Raw genomic sequence first — 16,206 nt, 5'->3', positions numbered from 1 at the left:
TCCATTGTATGTATATACCACAGTTTGTTTATCCATTCATTTATTATGGACATTTAAGCTGTTTCCATATTTTTGGTTATTTTGAATAGTGCTGTTATGAAGTTCCACTATCTTTTATCTTGCTTATTTCTGATAAGATATCTGCTGTCATTCTTTGTTCCTTCATACATAATGTAGTTTTTTTCTACCCCTTTTTGCTGCTTTTATGATTTTCCTTTTATCACTGTTTCTAAGCAATTTGGTTATGATAGGCCTGGTAATTCAGTTTTCTTTTGGGGACTTCAATGACATGTGTATTAGGATACTTGAAGTTGACCCACAGATCACTTATGCTCTCTGTTCATCATTTTCTTGGGTCTTTTATTAGTCTGTGCTTCATTTCAGATAGTATTTATTGCTCTATCTTTAAGTTCATTAATCTTTTCATTTATAGTGTCTAAGCATATTAATTCCATTCAGTGGTTTTCATCTCAGACATGATATTTTTCATCTGCACAAGTTTGATTTGGGTCTTTTCATATCATGAACATCTCACTTTCTTCTGTTTTCCTCTAGTTTCTTCAGCATGTATAGTTAAAACAATTTTAAAAATAACTTTATATTTCCTTATCTACCATGTGTGTCATTGATACTTTCTTTCATTATAGGTTGTATTTTCCTGCTTCTTTGCATGCCTGACAATTTTTTTAAATTGAATTCCAGACATTGTGAGTTTTGCCTTGTTGGATGCTGGATATTCTTTCATTTTATTTTTGAAAATATTCTTGAGCTTTGTAGTAGTTATGCTACTTGGAAACAGTTTGATCCTTCTGAGGCTTTCCTTTAAGCTTTGTTAGGTAAAGCCAAAGTAGCCTTTATTCTGAGTGTGATTTTATTCTTTATCCTACATACCAATTCCCTGCTACTAAAGCAATACCCTTCTGCATACCCTACCTTATACTCTACATATTAGGAGGTTTTTCTATTCTAGCTGGTGGTAGCCCCAACTATTCTCAGCCCTGTGTTAGCTCTGTGGATTTTTCTGTCTGTTCCTTTCAGGTGGTTCTAGTTCTGTGGATTTTTCTGTCTGTTCCTTTCAGGTGGTTCTTTTTCTAGTCTCAGGTAATTTTCTCACCTGCATACATTGATCAATATTCAGCTGAAAATTCAGGACAGGGTCAGGACAGGGTTGGAGGGGGATTCTGCAAAGCTTCAGAGCTCTCTCTCTCTCTTTCTCTCTCTCTCTCTGCCATGCAAACTCTAGCTACCTTGGCCTTTATGAACGTCCATCTCTTGTCTTCTAAACTCTAGGAAACCACCAGGCTCTGCCTGGGTTCCTGCTCCCTGCACTGCAGCCTCTAAACTCTCTAAGTAATAACCTTTGGCAATAATAAGGCTTGCCTCATTTGTTTCCATTTTTTGTTTTCAGGGATCACTCTCCTGCATTGCCAACTGTTCACATTGGAAAACTGTTGTTTTGTATATTTAGTCAATTTGTTTGATCATTTAAGGCAAGAGAGTAAATCCAGTTCCTATTACTCCACCTTCGTCAGAAATGGAGGCTTAAGTCCTTAGTTTTTAACCTTTTATTCTTTGTCCTTGCCTGGACTTCAAGTCCTGTGAATGCAGGCGAGGCTCCTCTCTTGGGCTTCAGATATGTATGTTTACTCCCAGAACTCAGAGAGTGCTCATGGATCATGTAGCCCAATCCCCTGTCTCTACGAATAGGAAGGCTCAGGCTAGGAGAGCCAGGGGCTTTCCTAGGGTCACAAAGTTTTCTTTGTGACTGCCGGGCTAAGGCTCCCTCTACATAATAGTTCATGTGCTGCATAATTTGCTGCATAAAACAGTCTAATCCTTTTTAATTTCTAATTTCTATGAGTAGATGGTAGATGGTAGTTGTACCCCATATATTTATGGGGTACATAAGAGATTTTGACACAGACATTCAATGTGTAATAATCACATCATGTAAAATGGGATACCCATCCCCTCAAGCATTTATCCTTTGTGTTATAAACAATCTAATTATATAATCTTTTAGTTATTTTTAAATACATAATTAAATTATTATTGACTGTAGTCATCCTGTTGTGCTGTCAAACACTAAGTCTTACTCATTCTTTATAATTTTTCTTTTTACTCATTAATCATTCCCATCTCTCCCTCAACCCCTCCACTACCCTTCCCCTATGGCCATGAATTCAATTGTCTTGGTTTTTAGATCCCACACATAAATGAGAATATGTTAGGTTTGTCCTTCTGTGCCTGCGTATTTCATTCAACATAATGACCTCCGTTTTCATCCATGTTGTTGTAAATGACAGAATCTCATATTATTATCACTGAAGAGTACTCCACTGTGTATAAGTACCACATTTTCTTTATTCATTCATCTGCTGATGGACACTTAGGTTGCTTCCAAATCTTAACTATCATGAACAGTGCTGCAACAAACATGGGAGTGCAGATATCACTTCAATATATGGATTTCCTTTCTTTTGGGTATATACCCAGATTGCTGGATCATATGGTAGCTCTATTTTTAGTTTTTTGAGGAACCTCCAAACTGTTCTCCATAGTGGTTGTACTAATTTACATTCCCACCAAAAGTGTGAGGGTTCCCTTTTCTCCACATCCTCACCAGCATTCGTTATTTCCTGTCTCTTGGATAAAAGCCATTTTAACTGGAGTGAGATGATTTCTCATTATAGTTTTGATTTGCATTTCTCTGATGATCTATGATGTTAAGAACATTTTCATGTGCCTGTTTGCCATTTGGATGTCTTATTTTTTATTTTATTTTATAACTTTTAAGTTCAGGGTTACATGTGTAGGTTTCTTATATAGATAAACTCATATCGCAGGGGTTTGTTGTACAGATTATTTTGTCATCCAGGTAATAACTCATTAGTTATTTTTTTGTGCTCTCATTCCTCCCACCCGCCACCCTCTAGTAGGCTCCAGTATCTGTTGCTCCCCTCTATGTGTCCATGTGTTCTCATCATTTAGTTCCCATTTATCAGTGAGAACATGCAGTATTTGGTTTTCTGTTTCTGCATTAGTTTGCTAAGGATAATGGCCTCCAGGTCCATCCATGTTCCTGCAGAGGACATGATCTCATTCTTTTTTATGGCTGCATAGTATTCCATGGCGTGTATATACTACATTTTCTTTATCCAGTCTACCATTGATGGACATTTAGGTTGATTCCATGTCTTTGCTATTGTGAATAGTGCTACAATGAACATATGTGTGCAGGTGTGTTTATGATAGAATGATATATATTCCTCTGGGTATATACCCAGTAATGGGATTGCTGGATCAAATGGTAGTTGTGTTTAAGGTCTTTGAGGAATCACCACACTGTTTTCCACAATGGTTGAACTAATTTGCACTCTCACCAACAATGTATAAGTGTTCCTTTTTCTCTACAACCTTGCTAGAACCTTTTATTTTTTTGCTTTTTAATAATAGTCATTCTGACTGGTGTGAGATGGTATCTCATTGCTGTTTTGATTTGCGTTTTTCTAATGATCAGTGATGTTGAGCCTTTTTCATATGCTTATTGGCTAAATGTAAGTCTTCTTTTGAGAAGTGTCTGTTCATGTCCTTTGCCCAGTTTTTAATGGGGTACTTTGTTTGTTGTTGTTTTCTTGTAAATTTGTTTCAGTTCCTTATAGATACTGGATGTAAGACCTTTGTCAGATGTATAGTTTGCAAAAATTTTTCCCATTCTGTAGGTTGTCTGTTTACTCTGTTGATAGTTTCTTTTGCTGTGCAGAAGCTCTTTAGTTTAATTAGATCCCATTTGTCAATTTTTGCTTTTGTTGCAATTTCTTTTGGCATCGTTGCCATGAAATCTTTGCCGTTTCTGTGTCCAGAATGGTATTGCCTAAGTTATCTTCCATGGTTTTTGGTTTTGGCTTTTACATTTAAGTCTTTAATCTATCTTAAGTTAATTTTTGTATATGGTGTAAGGAAGGGGTCTCATTTCAATCTTCTGCATATGGCTAGCCATTTATCCCAGTACCATTTATTGAATAGAGAGTACTTTCCCTATTGCTTGTTTTTGGTGATTTTGTAGAAGATCAGACAGTTGTAGGTATGTGGCCTTACTTCTGGGCTCTGTATTCTGTTCCATTGGTCTATGTATCTGTTTTTGTACCAGTGCTATGCTGTTTTAGTTACTGGAGCCATGAAGTATAGTTTGAAGTGAGTAGCATGATGCCTCCAGCTTTGTTCTTTTTGCTTAGGATTGTCTTGGCTATTCGGGCTCATTTTTGGTTACGTATGAATTTTAGAATAGTTTTTTTTCTAGTTCTGTGAAGAATGTCATCGGTAGTTTGATAGGAAGAGCATTGAATGTATAAATTGCTTTGGGCAGTATGACCATTTTAACAATATTCATTCTCCCTATCAATGAGCATGGAATGTTTTTCTGTTTGTTTGTGTTACCTCTGATTTCTTTGAACAGTGTTTTGTAATTCTCCTTGTAAAGATCTTTCACCTCCCTGGTTAGCTGTATTCCTAGGTATTGTATATTTTTGTGGCAATTGTGAATGGGATTGCCTTCCTGATTTGACTCTCAGCTTGGCTATTGTTGGTGTATAGGAATACTAGTGATTTCTATACATTTATTTTGTATCTTGAGAGTTTGCTAAGTTGTTTATCAGCTGAAGGAGCTTCTGGGCTAGAACTATGGGGTTTTCTAGATATAAGATCATGTTACCTGCAAACAGATAGTTTGACTTCCTCTCTCCCTGTTTGGAGGTCCTTTATTTCTTTCTCTTGCCTGATTGCTCTGGCCAGGACTTCCAATACTGTGTTGAATAGGAGTGGTGACAGCGGGTATCCTTGTCTTGTGCCAGTTTTCAGGGGGAATACTTCCAGGTTTTGTCCATTCAGTGTGATGTTGGCTGTGGGTTTGTCATAGATGGCTCTTATTATTTTGAGATATGTTCCTTTAATACGTAGTTTATTGAGAGTTTTAAATCTGAAGGGGTGTTGAGTTTTACCAAAAGCCTTTTCTGCACCTATTGAGATAATAATTGGTTTTCGTCTTTAGTTCTGTTTATGTGATGAATTACATTTATTGATTTGTATATATTCAACTCCTCCTATTGCCTCCTAGAGATAAAGCCTACTTGATCGTAGTGGATAAGATTTTGATATGCTGCTGGATCCAGTTTGCCAATATTTTATTGAGGATTTTTGCATCGATGTTCATCAATTATGTCTTCTTTTGAGAAATGTCTATTTCAAATTTTTTGCACATTTTTAAATCAGATTATTAGATTTTTTCCTATAGAGTTGTTTGAGCGCCTTACATATTCTAATTATTAATCCCTCATCAGATGGATAGTTTACTAATATTTTCTCCCATTCTATGGGTTGTCTCTTCACTTTGTTGATTGTTTTCTTTGCTGTGCAGAAGCTTTTTAACTTGATGTGATCCTATTTGTCCATTTTGCTTTGGTTGCCTGTGATTGTGGGGTATTATTCAAGAAATTTTTGCCTAAACCAAAGTCCTGGAGAGTTTCTCCAATGTTTTCTTGTAGTGGTTTTATAGTTTGAGGTTTTAGATTTAAGTCTTTAATCCATTTTGATTTGATTTTTGTATATGGTGAGAGACAGGGGTCTAGTTTCATTCTTCTGCATACAGATATCCAGTTTCCCCAGCACCATTTATTGAAGAGACTGTCTTTTCCCCAGTGTATGTTCTTAGCACTTTTGTCAAAAATGAGTTCACTGAAGTTGTGTGAATTTGTTTCTGGGTTCTCTATTCTGTTCCATTTAGTCTATATGTCTGTTTCTTTGTTTGTTTTTGTTTTTCAGAGTCTTACTCTGTCTCCCAGGCTGGAGATCTTGGCTCACTGCTACGTCTGTCTCCCAGGTTCAGGTGATTCTCCTGCCTCAGCCTGCCAAGTAGCTGGGGTTACAGGTGTGCACCATCACACCTGGCTAATTTTTGTATTTTTAGAAGAGACAGGGTTTCACCATGTTGGCCAGGCTGGTCTCAAACTCCTGACCTCAGGAGATCTGCCCACCTTGGCCTCCTAAAGTGCTGGGATTATAGGCATGAGCCACTGCACCCAGCCTATATGCCTATTTTTATGCCAGTACCATACTGCTTTGGTTACTATAGCTCTGTAGTATAATTTGAAGTCAGGTAATGTGATTCTTCTAGTTTTGTTCTTTTTGCTCAGAATAGTTTTGGCTATTCTGGGTCTTTTATGGTTCCATGTATATTTTAGGGTTGTTTTTTCTATTTCTGTGAAGAATGTCGTTAATATTTCCATAGGGATTGCATTGAATCTGTAGGTTGCTTTGGGTAATATGGACATTTTAACAACATTGATTCTTCTAATCCATGAGCATGGACTATCTTTCCATTTGTGACTTATTCAATTTCTTTCAGCAGTGTTTTATCATTTTCATTGTAAAGCTCTTTCACTTCTTCGGTTAAGTTAATTCTTAGATAATTTAATTTTTCTTGTGGCTATTGTAAATGGGATTACTTTTTAAATTTATTTTTCAGATTGTTCACTGTTGTCATACAGAAATGTTACTGATTTTTGTATGTTGATTTTGTAATCTGAAACTTTACTGAATTTTAAAATCAGTTCTAATAGGTTTTTGGTGGAATCTTTAGCTTTTTTCCAAATATAAGATTATGTCATCTGCAAACAGGATAATTTGACTTCTTCCATTCAAATTTTGATGCCCTTTATTTCTTTCTCTTGTCTGATTGCTCTAGGTAGGACTTCTAATACTATGTTGAATAACAGTGGTGAAAGTGGGCATCTTTGTCGTGTTCCAGATCTTAGAGGAAAGGCTTTTCATTTTCCCCCATTCAATATGATACTAGCTGTGGTTCTGTCATATATGGCTTTTTTTTGTTTTGTTTTGGGATGTATTGTTGTAGCAACTTTTTTTTTTTTCCTTTTTTAAAAAAATTAATTAATTATTATTATTATACTTTAAGTTCTAGGGTACATGTGCATAACGTGCAGGTTTGTTACATATGTATACTTGTGCCATGTTGGTGTGCTGCCCCATCAACTCGTCAGCACCCATCAACTTGTCATTTACATCAGGTATAACTCCCAATGCAATCCCTCCCCCCTCCCCCCTCCCCATGATAGGCCCCGGTGTGTGATGTTCCCCTTCCCGAGTCCAAGTGATCTCATTGTTCCGTTCCCACCTATGAGTGAGAACATGCGGTGTTTGGTTTTCTGTTCTTGTGATAGTTTGCTAAGAATGATGGTTTCCAGCTGCATCCATGTCCCTACAAAGGACACAAACTCATCCTTTTTTATGGCTGCATAGTATTCCATGGTGTGTATGTGCCACATTTTCTTAATCCAGTCTGTCACTGATGGACATTTGGGTTGATTCCAAGTCTTTGCTATTGTGAATAGTGCCGCAATAAACACACATGTGCATGTGTCTTTATAGCAGCATCATTTATAATCCTTTGGGTATATACCCAGTAATGGGATGGCTGGGTCATATGGTACATCTAGTTCTAGATCCTTGAGGAATCGCCATATTGTTTTCCATAATGGTTGAACTAGTTTACAATCCCACCAACAGTGTAAAAGTGTTCCTGTTTCTCCACATCCTCTCCAACACCTGTTGTTTCCTGACTTATATGGCTTTTATTATGTTGAGATATGTTCCTTTTATGCTCAGTTTTTTTTTTAGGATTTTTATTATGAAGGGATGTTGAATTTTATTGAATGCATTTTCAGCATCATTTGAAATGATCATATGGTTTTTTTATCCTTTATTCTGTTGATATGATGTATCACTTTGATTGATTTGCATATGTTGAATCCCACTTGGTCGCAACTAATGATCTTTTTAATATATTGTTCAATTCATCTTGCTAGTATTTTTTTGAGGATTTTTGCATCAATATTTATCAGAAATAATGACTTGTAGTCTTTTTTTGATATGTGCTGGTCTGGTTTTTGTATCAGGGTAACACTGGCCTCATAGTATGAGTTTGGAAGTATTCCCTCCTCCTCTATTTTTCAGAATAGTGTGAGTAGGATTGGTATTAGCTCTTCTTCAAATGTTTGGTAGAAGTCAGCAGTGAAGCCATCGGATCCCAGGCTTTTTTTTACTGGGAGACTTTTTATTACAGCTTCTATCTCGTTACTTGTTATTAGCGTTTTCAGATTTTGTATTTCTTTGTGGTTCAATTTGGTAGGTTGTATGTGTCTAGAAATTTATCCATTTCCTCTAGATTTTCTCTTCTACTGGCATATAGCTGCTCATAGTAGTTGCTAATGATCCTTTGAATTTCTGTAGTATCAGTTGTGATGCCTCCTTTTTCATCTCTGATTTTGTTAGAGTCTTCTTTCTTTTTTCTTAGTTAGGCTAAAGATTTGTCAATTTTGTTTATCTTTTCAAATAAACTTTTAGTTTCATTGATCTTTTGTATTTTTTTCATTTCAAATGTATTTCTGTTCTGATCTTTATTATTTCTTTTCTTCTACTAATTTTGGATTTGGTTTGCTTTTGCTTTTTTTAGTTCTTTAAGATACATTGTTACATTATTTATTTGAAGTTTTTCTTCTTTTTTGATATAGGCACTAATAGCTATAAAGTTCCCTCTTAGTACTGCTTTTGCTGTATCCTGTAGGTTTTAGTATGTTGTGTTTCCATTATCATTTGTTTCAAGAAATGTTTCAGTTTTTTTCATAATTTCTTTATTGACCCACATGACATTCAGGAGCATATAAAACAGTCTATTCTTGAAGGGAGGAGATTAATTCATTACAAATACTTTAAAATCTTAATCTTCTTATATCCCATTTTTTTCAGTGTAAAACTATTATAATAACCTATGGTACATCCAAATTTAACCTTCTTAATATGCAGAAGAGGTTGTAGCCTTGAATTTAAAGTGTTCGTGAGAATTAGAGTGTGTTGCATGTTTAACAAATATTGAGTGAGCCCCAATTTACGTCAGGCCCAAAGGCAGGTGTTGGGGATTCAAAGGTGAATCAGACATAGTATCTACCCTTAAGAAACTCAGTTCACTGGAGATCTTGATGTGGAAACAGATAGATTTCTGTCTTAATGGTCAGCACAGAGATGAGGAAAGCCCAGAGTAGGGGTATGTAACCCCAAGGCTGGGAATTTAGGGAGAATCTCCCAGAAGAAATGATCTGAACAGGATCAAGAAAGACTTCCAGAAGAAATGATCTGAACAGAATCAGGAAAGAAGAGAGTGATTGGAAGGGCTCAGGATTTGTGTTTATTTGGGCATTAAGATGCAGCTTGCCTCCTGTTGTTGCATTTCTTGTTTCATTATATTTTTCCAATAAAAATATTTTTAGAATCCTCCCATGCCACTTTGGACTGTGATTTGGCTGCCTGTGCCTGAAACAGAGCCTGGCACATAGCAATGCCTAATAAATTTTTGTCAGATGATGGGTGGATGGATGGATGAACAGATGGATGGATGGATGGATGGATGGATGGATGGATGGATGGACAAGCTGTGCTCACACTGAATTCCCTCCCAAGGTGACTGTGGACTCACAGCCTGTGTGGCCACCTGTGAGCAGATATGGGTTCAGAATTGAGGACACAGGCCACATGTACATGATCCTGACTCCCTCACACCTCCAGATCCAGTGGCTCCACAGCTCAGGACTCATGATCATGGAGGCCAGCAAAGCCAGCAGCGCCCAAGGCCATGGCCTGTGCGGTGAGGTGGGACCCAGCTTGGGGGAAGGGAATGATTCCCACTTCCTGGAGCAGGAAAGGCTGGGACAGAATACCAGGCCAGAGGTGGAAGCAGCAGAGCTGCCAGGGCAGGGAGGCCTAATGTCTTGTGTCCTGGGGCCAAAGCTGCCAATAGGGAGATATAAGAGGGCTCTGGACTCAGCAAGTTGTCACTTCAGCCGGGATTGTCTGTCAGCTTCCCTCACAGCCTTCTAATGTCGGATAATCCTTTCCATCTGCATGAGCCTGAGCATTTCACAAAGCACTTTCACATTCTAATCTTATTTATTCCTGGTCATCCACACAACAGCACTGAGAGATGGCCATTAGTATCCCCACTGAACTAAAGAAGAAAGGGGACTCAGAGAGATTAAGGGGCTTACCTAAGGGCACACAGCAAAGCTGCCACAATACACAGAACTAACGCTCTTCAGACCATAGCATAATTGCAGAGCATGCCCTAAGGGATTGAAGTATTCTCATAAGGAAAAGACAAGCCTGGATGTGGGCTGCTGCTGATTGTGGGGGCATAAGCACATGGACACTCATGGGGCACTCCATGACAGACCACCATGATTGTGATAATGGGTGAGATAAAAAACACTTATAACACACACACACACGTACACCCTCCATCCTCCACCTGCACCCCTGGTGATCATTCACACATTCACATTCATGCCTCTCTGCATCCAAATGCCCTCCACACATGCACTAACACATGCAGTTCAGCTCTATGCTCATTCTTTGTGCAACACATATTTGCCATGTACTAGTCACTGGGGAGAAAACAGTGAACGAAACAGACAAAATCCCTGTTTTATGGTGCTTCTGTTCTTAACACAAACACTTCTTACACACATGCCACCATCACCACCACCACCACCACCACCATCACCATCACTACCACCATCTTTTTCTCATCATTTCTTCCTTCGCCTCTGTTCATTCCCAGCAAAGAGCACTGTGGTCAGCAGTAGCCTGGTGAGCTGACTCCTCCCTAGGATACCTTTGTGTCATCCCTCACTGACTTAAAGCCAAGACCCAAAGTGTGACCATGGGAACCATTAATAATATATTAATAAGAGTTTGCCTTTAATCATGCTTTATATTCACAGAGTGGTGTTAGAACAGAAGTCGGATCATTTATATCTCCATTTTATTTGAATGAACATTTGACACCTGGGCATCCTGCTAGACAAACTTGAGGGTTGCTGAGACAAATGAGAATCTAAAAGAAAATGAGTCTTTGCACTCAGAGAGCTACAATCTTTTATGAAAGGCTGACCTGCAAGCCAGTGACTGTTACACAGATTTTGGAATGTCATGGATGGTGCATCTGAGGCATCCTTGAAGGAAGGACATCTGAGAAAGTATTTCAGACAGAGGGAGCAGCTTGAGCAAAGTTGTGGGCAGGAAAGTGTGTGTCTGGAGCATATAGATGGTAGGTGGGAGATGAAACCAGAAGTTTAGGTCACATTAAAAGCTAGGACCGATAAACTTCACCCTTGCCCCCATCTCAGTGCCTTAACACAACAGAAGCTTATTTCCTGCGTACGTAAGTTCCCAAATGGATAGCAATGATTCAGAGACCCAGATTCCTTCCATCTTCTGGTTCTGCCATGTCAACATGAGTTTCCAAGTTCACAGGGGAGGAGACAGGTGGGAAGGTTTTATGGACTAGGCCTGGAGGTGGTACTCGTCACCTTCACTCACATGCCATTGGCTGGGACTCAATCATATGATCTCACCCAGCTGCAAGGGCGTCTGGGAAAAATACACTGACTGCCCAGGAAAAAGAGGAAACTGTTGTTATAATTAGCTAGCAATCACTGGTCAAGCAGATTTTTTGGGGAGTAGCTTTTTATTTTGCTGTAATATAGCAAAACTTATAAAAATTTAGAATCTGCAAAGATAGCGTAAGGTAGTGTACACCTTTTACCCGGATTTACCAGGGTTCACATTTTGCCCCATTTCCTTCTGTCCTTCTCTCTCTCTCTCTCTCTCTCTCTCTCTCTCTGTATGTGTGTGTATACATTTTTATATGCACATGCAATCCATATATATATACACATTTTTCAGAACCATTAGAAAATAACTTCAAGACATTGTATCCTTTTACCCCTAAATACATGTATATTTCCTAAGTACAAAGACATTTTCTTTTGTAGGAGGTTTCCTAGTTTCCTTTCACATAATTTCCCTCACCTATAAAATGGGGATAATGGTATTATTGACCTCAAAGAACTGTGAAGAATACAAAAAGTGAGAGCTGACGACATGGGAGTGGTAGTGATGATCGTGGCTGGTGGGATTGTTTGGCCTCTTTCAGGTATCTGTGATGGAGATGCAGCCAATGACCTCACCCTGAAGGATGGCTCGGTGGTGGGTGGGGCTGAGGACCCTGCTCCCTTTCTGGACAGCTGGCAGGTGCCCAGCTCCCTGACCGCAGTGGGCCAGACCCGCTTCCGCCCAGACAGCTGCGCCACAACTGACTGCTCGCCCTGCCTTCGCATGGTGTCCAACCGCACCTTCAGTGCCTGCCACCGCTTTGTATGTGCCAGCTGGGTCCAGCATTGGGGACACCTCCTGGGCTGTCGGGGGATGGCAACACCTACCTGCAGAGGCTCATTGTTCCTTCTGGGCAGGGAGGGGAGGAGCTGGGCACTGGGATGTGTGACATCCGAGTAAGCAGCACTGCCTGATGCATATGCCCAGGTGCCTCCGGAGTCATTCTGTGAGCTGTGGATCCGGGACACCAAGTACGTGCAGCAGCCCTGCGTGGCCCTGACTGTGTACGTGGCCATGTGCCACAAATTTCACGTGTGCATCGAATGGCGGCGCTCTGACTACTGCCGTGAGTTTGCGGGGCAGGGGGACCCTCCATTGTGACTGTTGCTCCCATCCCCTGTTAAAGTGGGAAAAGGCTCCCAGACCCAAGTTCATGTATGCTTTCTAGCTTTAATCATTCATGGATATATGTACATTAGTAAATTTATAAATATTTTATATGTTTAATTTACATTTAATTTTTATATTGTATAAAAATACATTTCATAGTAATGAACACATATTTATTATGAGTCCTATGAATATATTAACACATAGTAATTGTATTGTTATTTTAGTATTTGCTTTCTTTGAGTCTCTTCTCTGTAAGTGGAGACTGTAACCATCGCCCCCGCCCAGGGTGGTTTTGAGGATGTGGGGGGATGTGTGCCAAGTGCTCACACAGACCTGCCCCACGGACACCGTCCTGCACATCTTAGTTCCCTCTGCCTCCTTTTTGCTCACCTTTCTCTTCTTCCAGTCTTTCCCCTCCTTCCTGCAGGAAGGAAATGAGATCTGCTTCCTCCTCCGCCAATTAGATTTGACTGGTGGGGTCCACTGGGGTGGCCTGGGCTAGAGTAGCTTGATTTATAAATGTAAACACATCCAGAAAGGCTGGGATTGGCTCACAGGAAGGTCACACCCACAATATGACAGGTAAAAGAGGAAAAGACAAAAGTCCTCTTGGGTTGTGTTCTTCAAAGTGTGGATCCCAACTCAGCGGGTATGAAATCAATTTAGAGGGTCAGCACCAGCATTTTAAAAAATACAATAGAATAGAATAGAAAATACCAGTGTGTATTGCTCATAGAAAGTTTAGTATTATTTTGTAAAAGAGATTTTTTTATTTTATATAGAAGCGATTTTCAATCCTAAATACCCTTTGAAATCACTCAGGGAACTTGAAAAGGCATGGGCCTCACAATCAGAGATTCAATTGGCCTGGGGTGGGGTCCCCACAATGATACCTCAAAAACTCCCTAGGGATTCTTTTGTAGTCGAGTTTGAGGACCACTGTCCTACATGCTTGTGTGTATTGGGCCACAATGTAAAATCTACTTTTTACAATCCAGAAAGTTTGAAAACACTGATCTAGAGCAAGAGATTGGCAAACCTTTTCTGTAAAGAGCCAGAAAGTAAGTATTTGATGCCTTGTGTGCCATATGGTCTCAGTCATAAGTCCTCAACTCTACCTTTTTAGTACAAAAACAGCCTTAGAAAGAATATAAATGAACAGGCATGGCTGTGTTCCAATAAAACTTTATTTGTGAAAACAGACAGTGGGCTGGGTTTAGGCTGTGGGCTGTACTTTGCTGAGTCCTGATCTAAGGAAGGAGGTGATGTCACCAAGCCCTTTGACTTACGTACTCTCTGCTGAGGTGCTGATGACACTCTGAGCCCCCTCCTCATCCCCTCCTGTTCTTTCGGCCCTCAGTGGGGAGCCCTGCCTGGGGTCTGAGGTAGGCCTGGTGCCCACTGTGCCCCTGCAGCCTTCCTGTGCTCCAGCGACTCCACATACCAGGCATGTGTGACGGCCTGTGAGCCACCCAAGACATGCCAGGATGGGATACTAGGGCCTCTGGACCCAGAGCGCTGCCAGGTGCTGGGCGAGGGCTGCGTCTGCTCCGAGGGCACCATCTTGCACCGGCGCCACTCTGCACTCTGCATCCCAGAGGCCAAGTGTGGTAGGTTCCTCCCCTCCCTGAGCAGGGGCCTCCAAAGCCAGCCTTGGTCTCACCACCTGTTACCCATAGCTGAGGCCCATCTGCATCCTTTCAGGTCTGCTTAGGGGTGGTCAGTATCCCAGGGAGAGTCTAGCCTGGGAAGGTCTGGGCTCACCTTCCTCACCTCGAACCCTTCCATTCCCCTCTGCAGCCTGCACTGACAGCATGGGGGTGCCGAGGGCCCTGGGGGAGACCTGGAACAGCTCCCTCAGCGGCTGCTGCCAGCACCAGTGCCAAGCCCCAGACACCATCATCCCGGTGGATCTGGGCTGCCCTGATCCCCGCCCTGAGAGCTGCCCGCGATTTGGGGAGGTGGCCTTGCTCCTGCCTACCAAGGACCCCTGCTGCCTGAGGACTGTCTGTGGTGAGTGTCCGCCTTTACTTCCTTGGATCTCAACTGTAAAACAGTTAAAACAGCTGCAAAACAGCTATCCATCAGCCCTGCACACCAACCCTGATAGATAGGACAAGGCCTAGGAAAAGCAAAATGTCTTGTAGGGGGTGAGCTGGGAGGAGGGGAGAGCCCTGCCTGGGGGCAGGGGCAGAGGTGCAGGAGTCAGTGCAGGGAGTGCTGTGGAGCCAGGCAGCCTGGCCACTCTTCCTTCCCCACCTGTAGCCTTGTGGCCTCAGGCAAATCATTTCACATCCTCTGTGCCTTCTTTCATTCTCCCAGAACATGAGCTGATGATCGGGCCCATCTTTGGGGTTGCTGTGAGATGGGGCACGTGTCAATGGATATCAGCTCTTGCTAATCTTCTGTCCCAGCCCTGAACCCTCGTGTGACCCTCAAAGGCCTCATCTAGGAGTGTGGGTCCTGGGGGCTGGGAGGAGCAGTGGGGGGAGGAGTGGGCCAGGCATCCAGGGTTTGGGCAGTTGTCCAGTGCTCTCCACTGGAGAGCAGTGGGGACATCCGGCCCCGAGGTGACAGGCCCTGTGGTCCCCTGGGCCAGTGTGTAACCAGACCCTGTGTGAGGGCCTCGCCCCTACCTGCCACCCAGGCCACCGCCTCCTCACCCACTTCCAGGAGGACTCCTGCTGCCCCAGCTACAGCTGTGGTGAGAGGCCTGGGGCGGGGAAGGTGGAGGACGGACTGAGGGCAGTGTGGGGAGGACAGCTCTGGGAGCAGGGGCTCAGGTGTGGCCAGGCAGGTTCCTCTCCCAGCACCTAAATCCGGCCTTTTCCCCAGAGTGTGACCCAGATCTCTGTGAGGCAGAGCTTGTCCCCAGCTGCCGACAGGACCAGACCCTGATCGCTGGCCGCCTGGGGGACTCCTGCTGCACCTCCTACTTCTGCGGTGGGTCGCCGCCACTAGACGCCAGTGCACACAGCCGGATCACAGTTTGCTAGCCTCACCCTTGTGTCCTTGGGCAGCTGGCAGGAAAGCTGGGGGTCTTCAAATGGGGTGGGAGAAGGGAGAAGGACAAGCTCACTGTCCAGGAAACAGGGTGGGAGAAAGAGAACACTGACCCTGTGTTCCTCCTAGATTACTGAGCAAGAGGAAACAGGTGCTTGTTCCGTGTAAATGTTTGGGTGGACATGAGAACTTCCAGATTCTGATTCCAGAATGAGTCACATGAGACCATGTGATGCTGCCATTAGTTAGCTCCTACCACACCTGGGTTGTTGAGGAGCTCCCACCCCCAGCAACGTGCTGTGTGCCAAGCTCCTATGAGGGGACTGCTGTGACAGCATTGGCCCTCTTCCCCCTCAGCCTGTGGCGACTGTCCAGACCCCATCCCCGAATGTCAAGAAGGGGAGGCGCTCACCGTGCACAGGAACACCACAGAGCTCTGCTGCCCTCTGTACCAGTGTGGTGAGTCCTGGCTGGGCACATGGCTGGCTGTGGCGGGAAGGACCCTTCACAGAGTCCCCACCCTGGGACTAATGGGGGTTGACAGGGAGCAACAGAGTGCTCCCAGGTGGTGAG

The 16,206-nt window shown here is 42.3% G+C and overlaps 1 protein-coding gene across 1 annotated transcript in view; it reads left to right on the top strand.

The window, feature by feature from the left end:
• Positions 1-16,206, top strand: part of LOC105486963 (otogelin) — a 108,496-nt gene that overhangs the window by 80,849 nt on the left and 11,441 nt on the right. Inside the window, exons 38-45 of the mRNA XM_011750160.2 lie at positions 9,526-9,709; positions 12,059-12,279; positions 12,445-12,583; positions 14,046-14,240; positions 14,431-14,643; positions 15,230-15,334; positions 15,466-15,573; positions 15,991-16,092. Of these exons, the coding sequence (XP_011748462.2) occupies positions 9,526-9,709; positions 12,059-12,279; positions 12,445-12,583; positions 14,046-14,240; positions 14,431-14,643; positions 15,230-15,334; positions 15,466-15,573; positions 15,991-16,092 (1,267 nt within the window). The remainder of the gene's footprint in view (positions 1-9,525; positions 9,710-12,058; positions 12,280-12,444; positions 12,584-14,045; positions 14,241-14,430; positions 14,644-15,229; positions 15,335-15,465; positions 15,574-15,990; positions 16,093-16,206) is intronic.

This window comes from Macaca nemestrina, chromosome 12, assembly GCF_043159975.1.
Source record: "Macaca nemestrina isolate mMacNem1 chromosome 12, mMacNem.hap1, whole genome shotgun sequence".
NCBI classification, from domain to species: Eukaryota; Metazoa; Chordata; class Mammalia; order Primates; family Cercopithecidae; genus Macaca; species Macaca nemestrina.
This window is presented reverse-complemented; position numbering and strand designations above follow the sequence as displayed.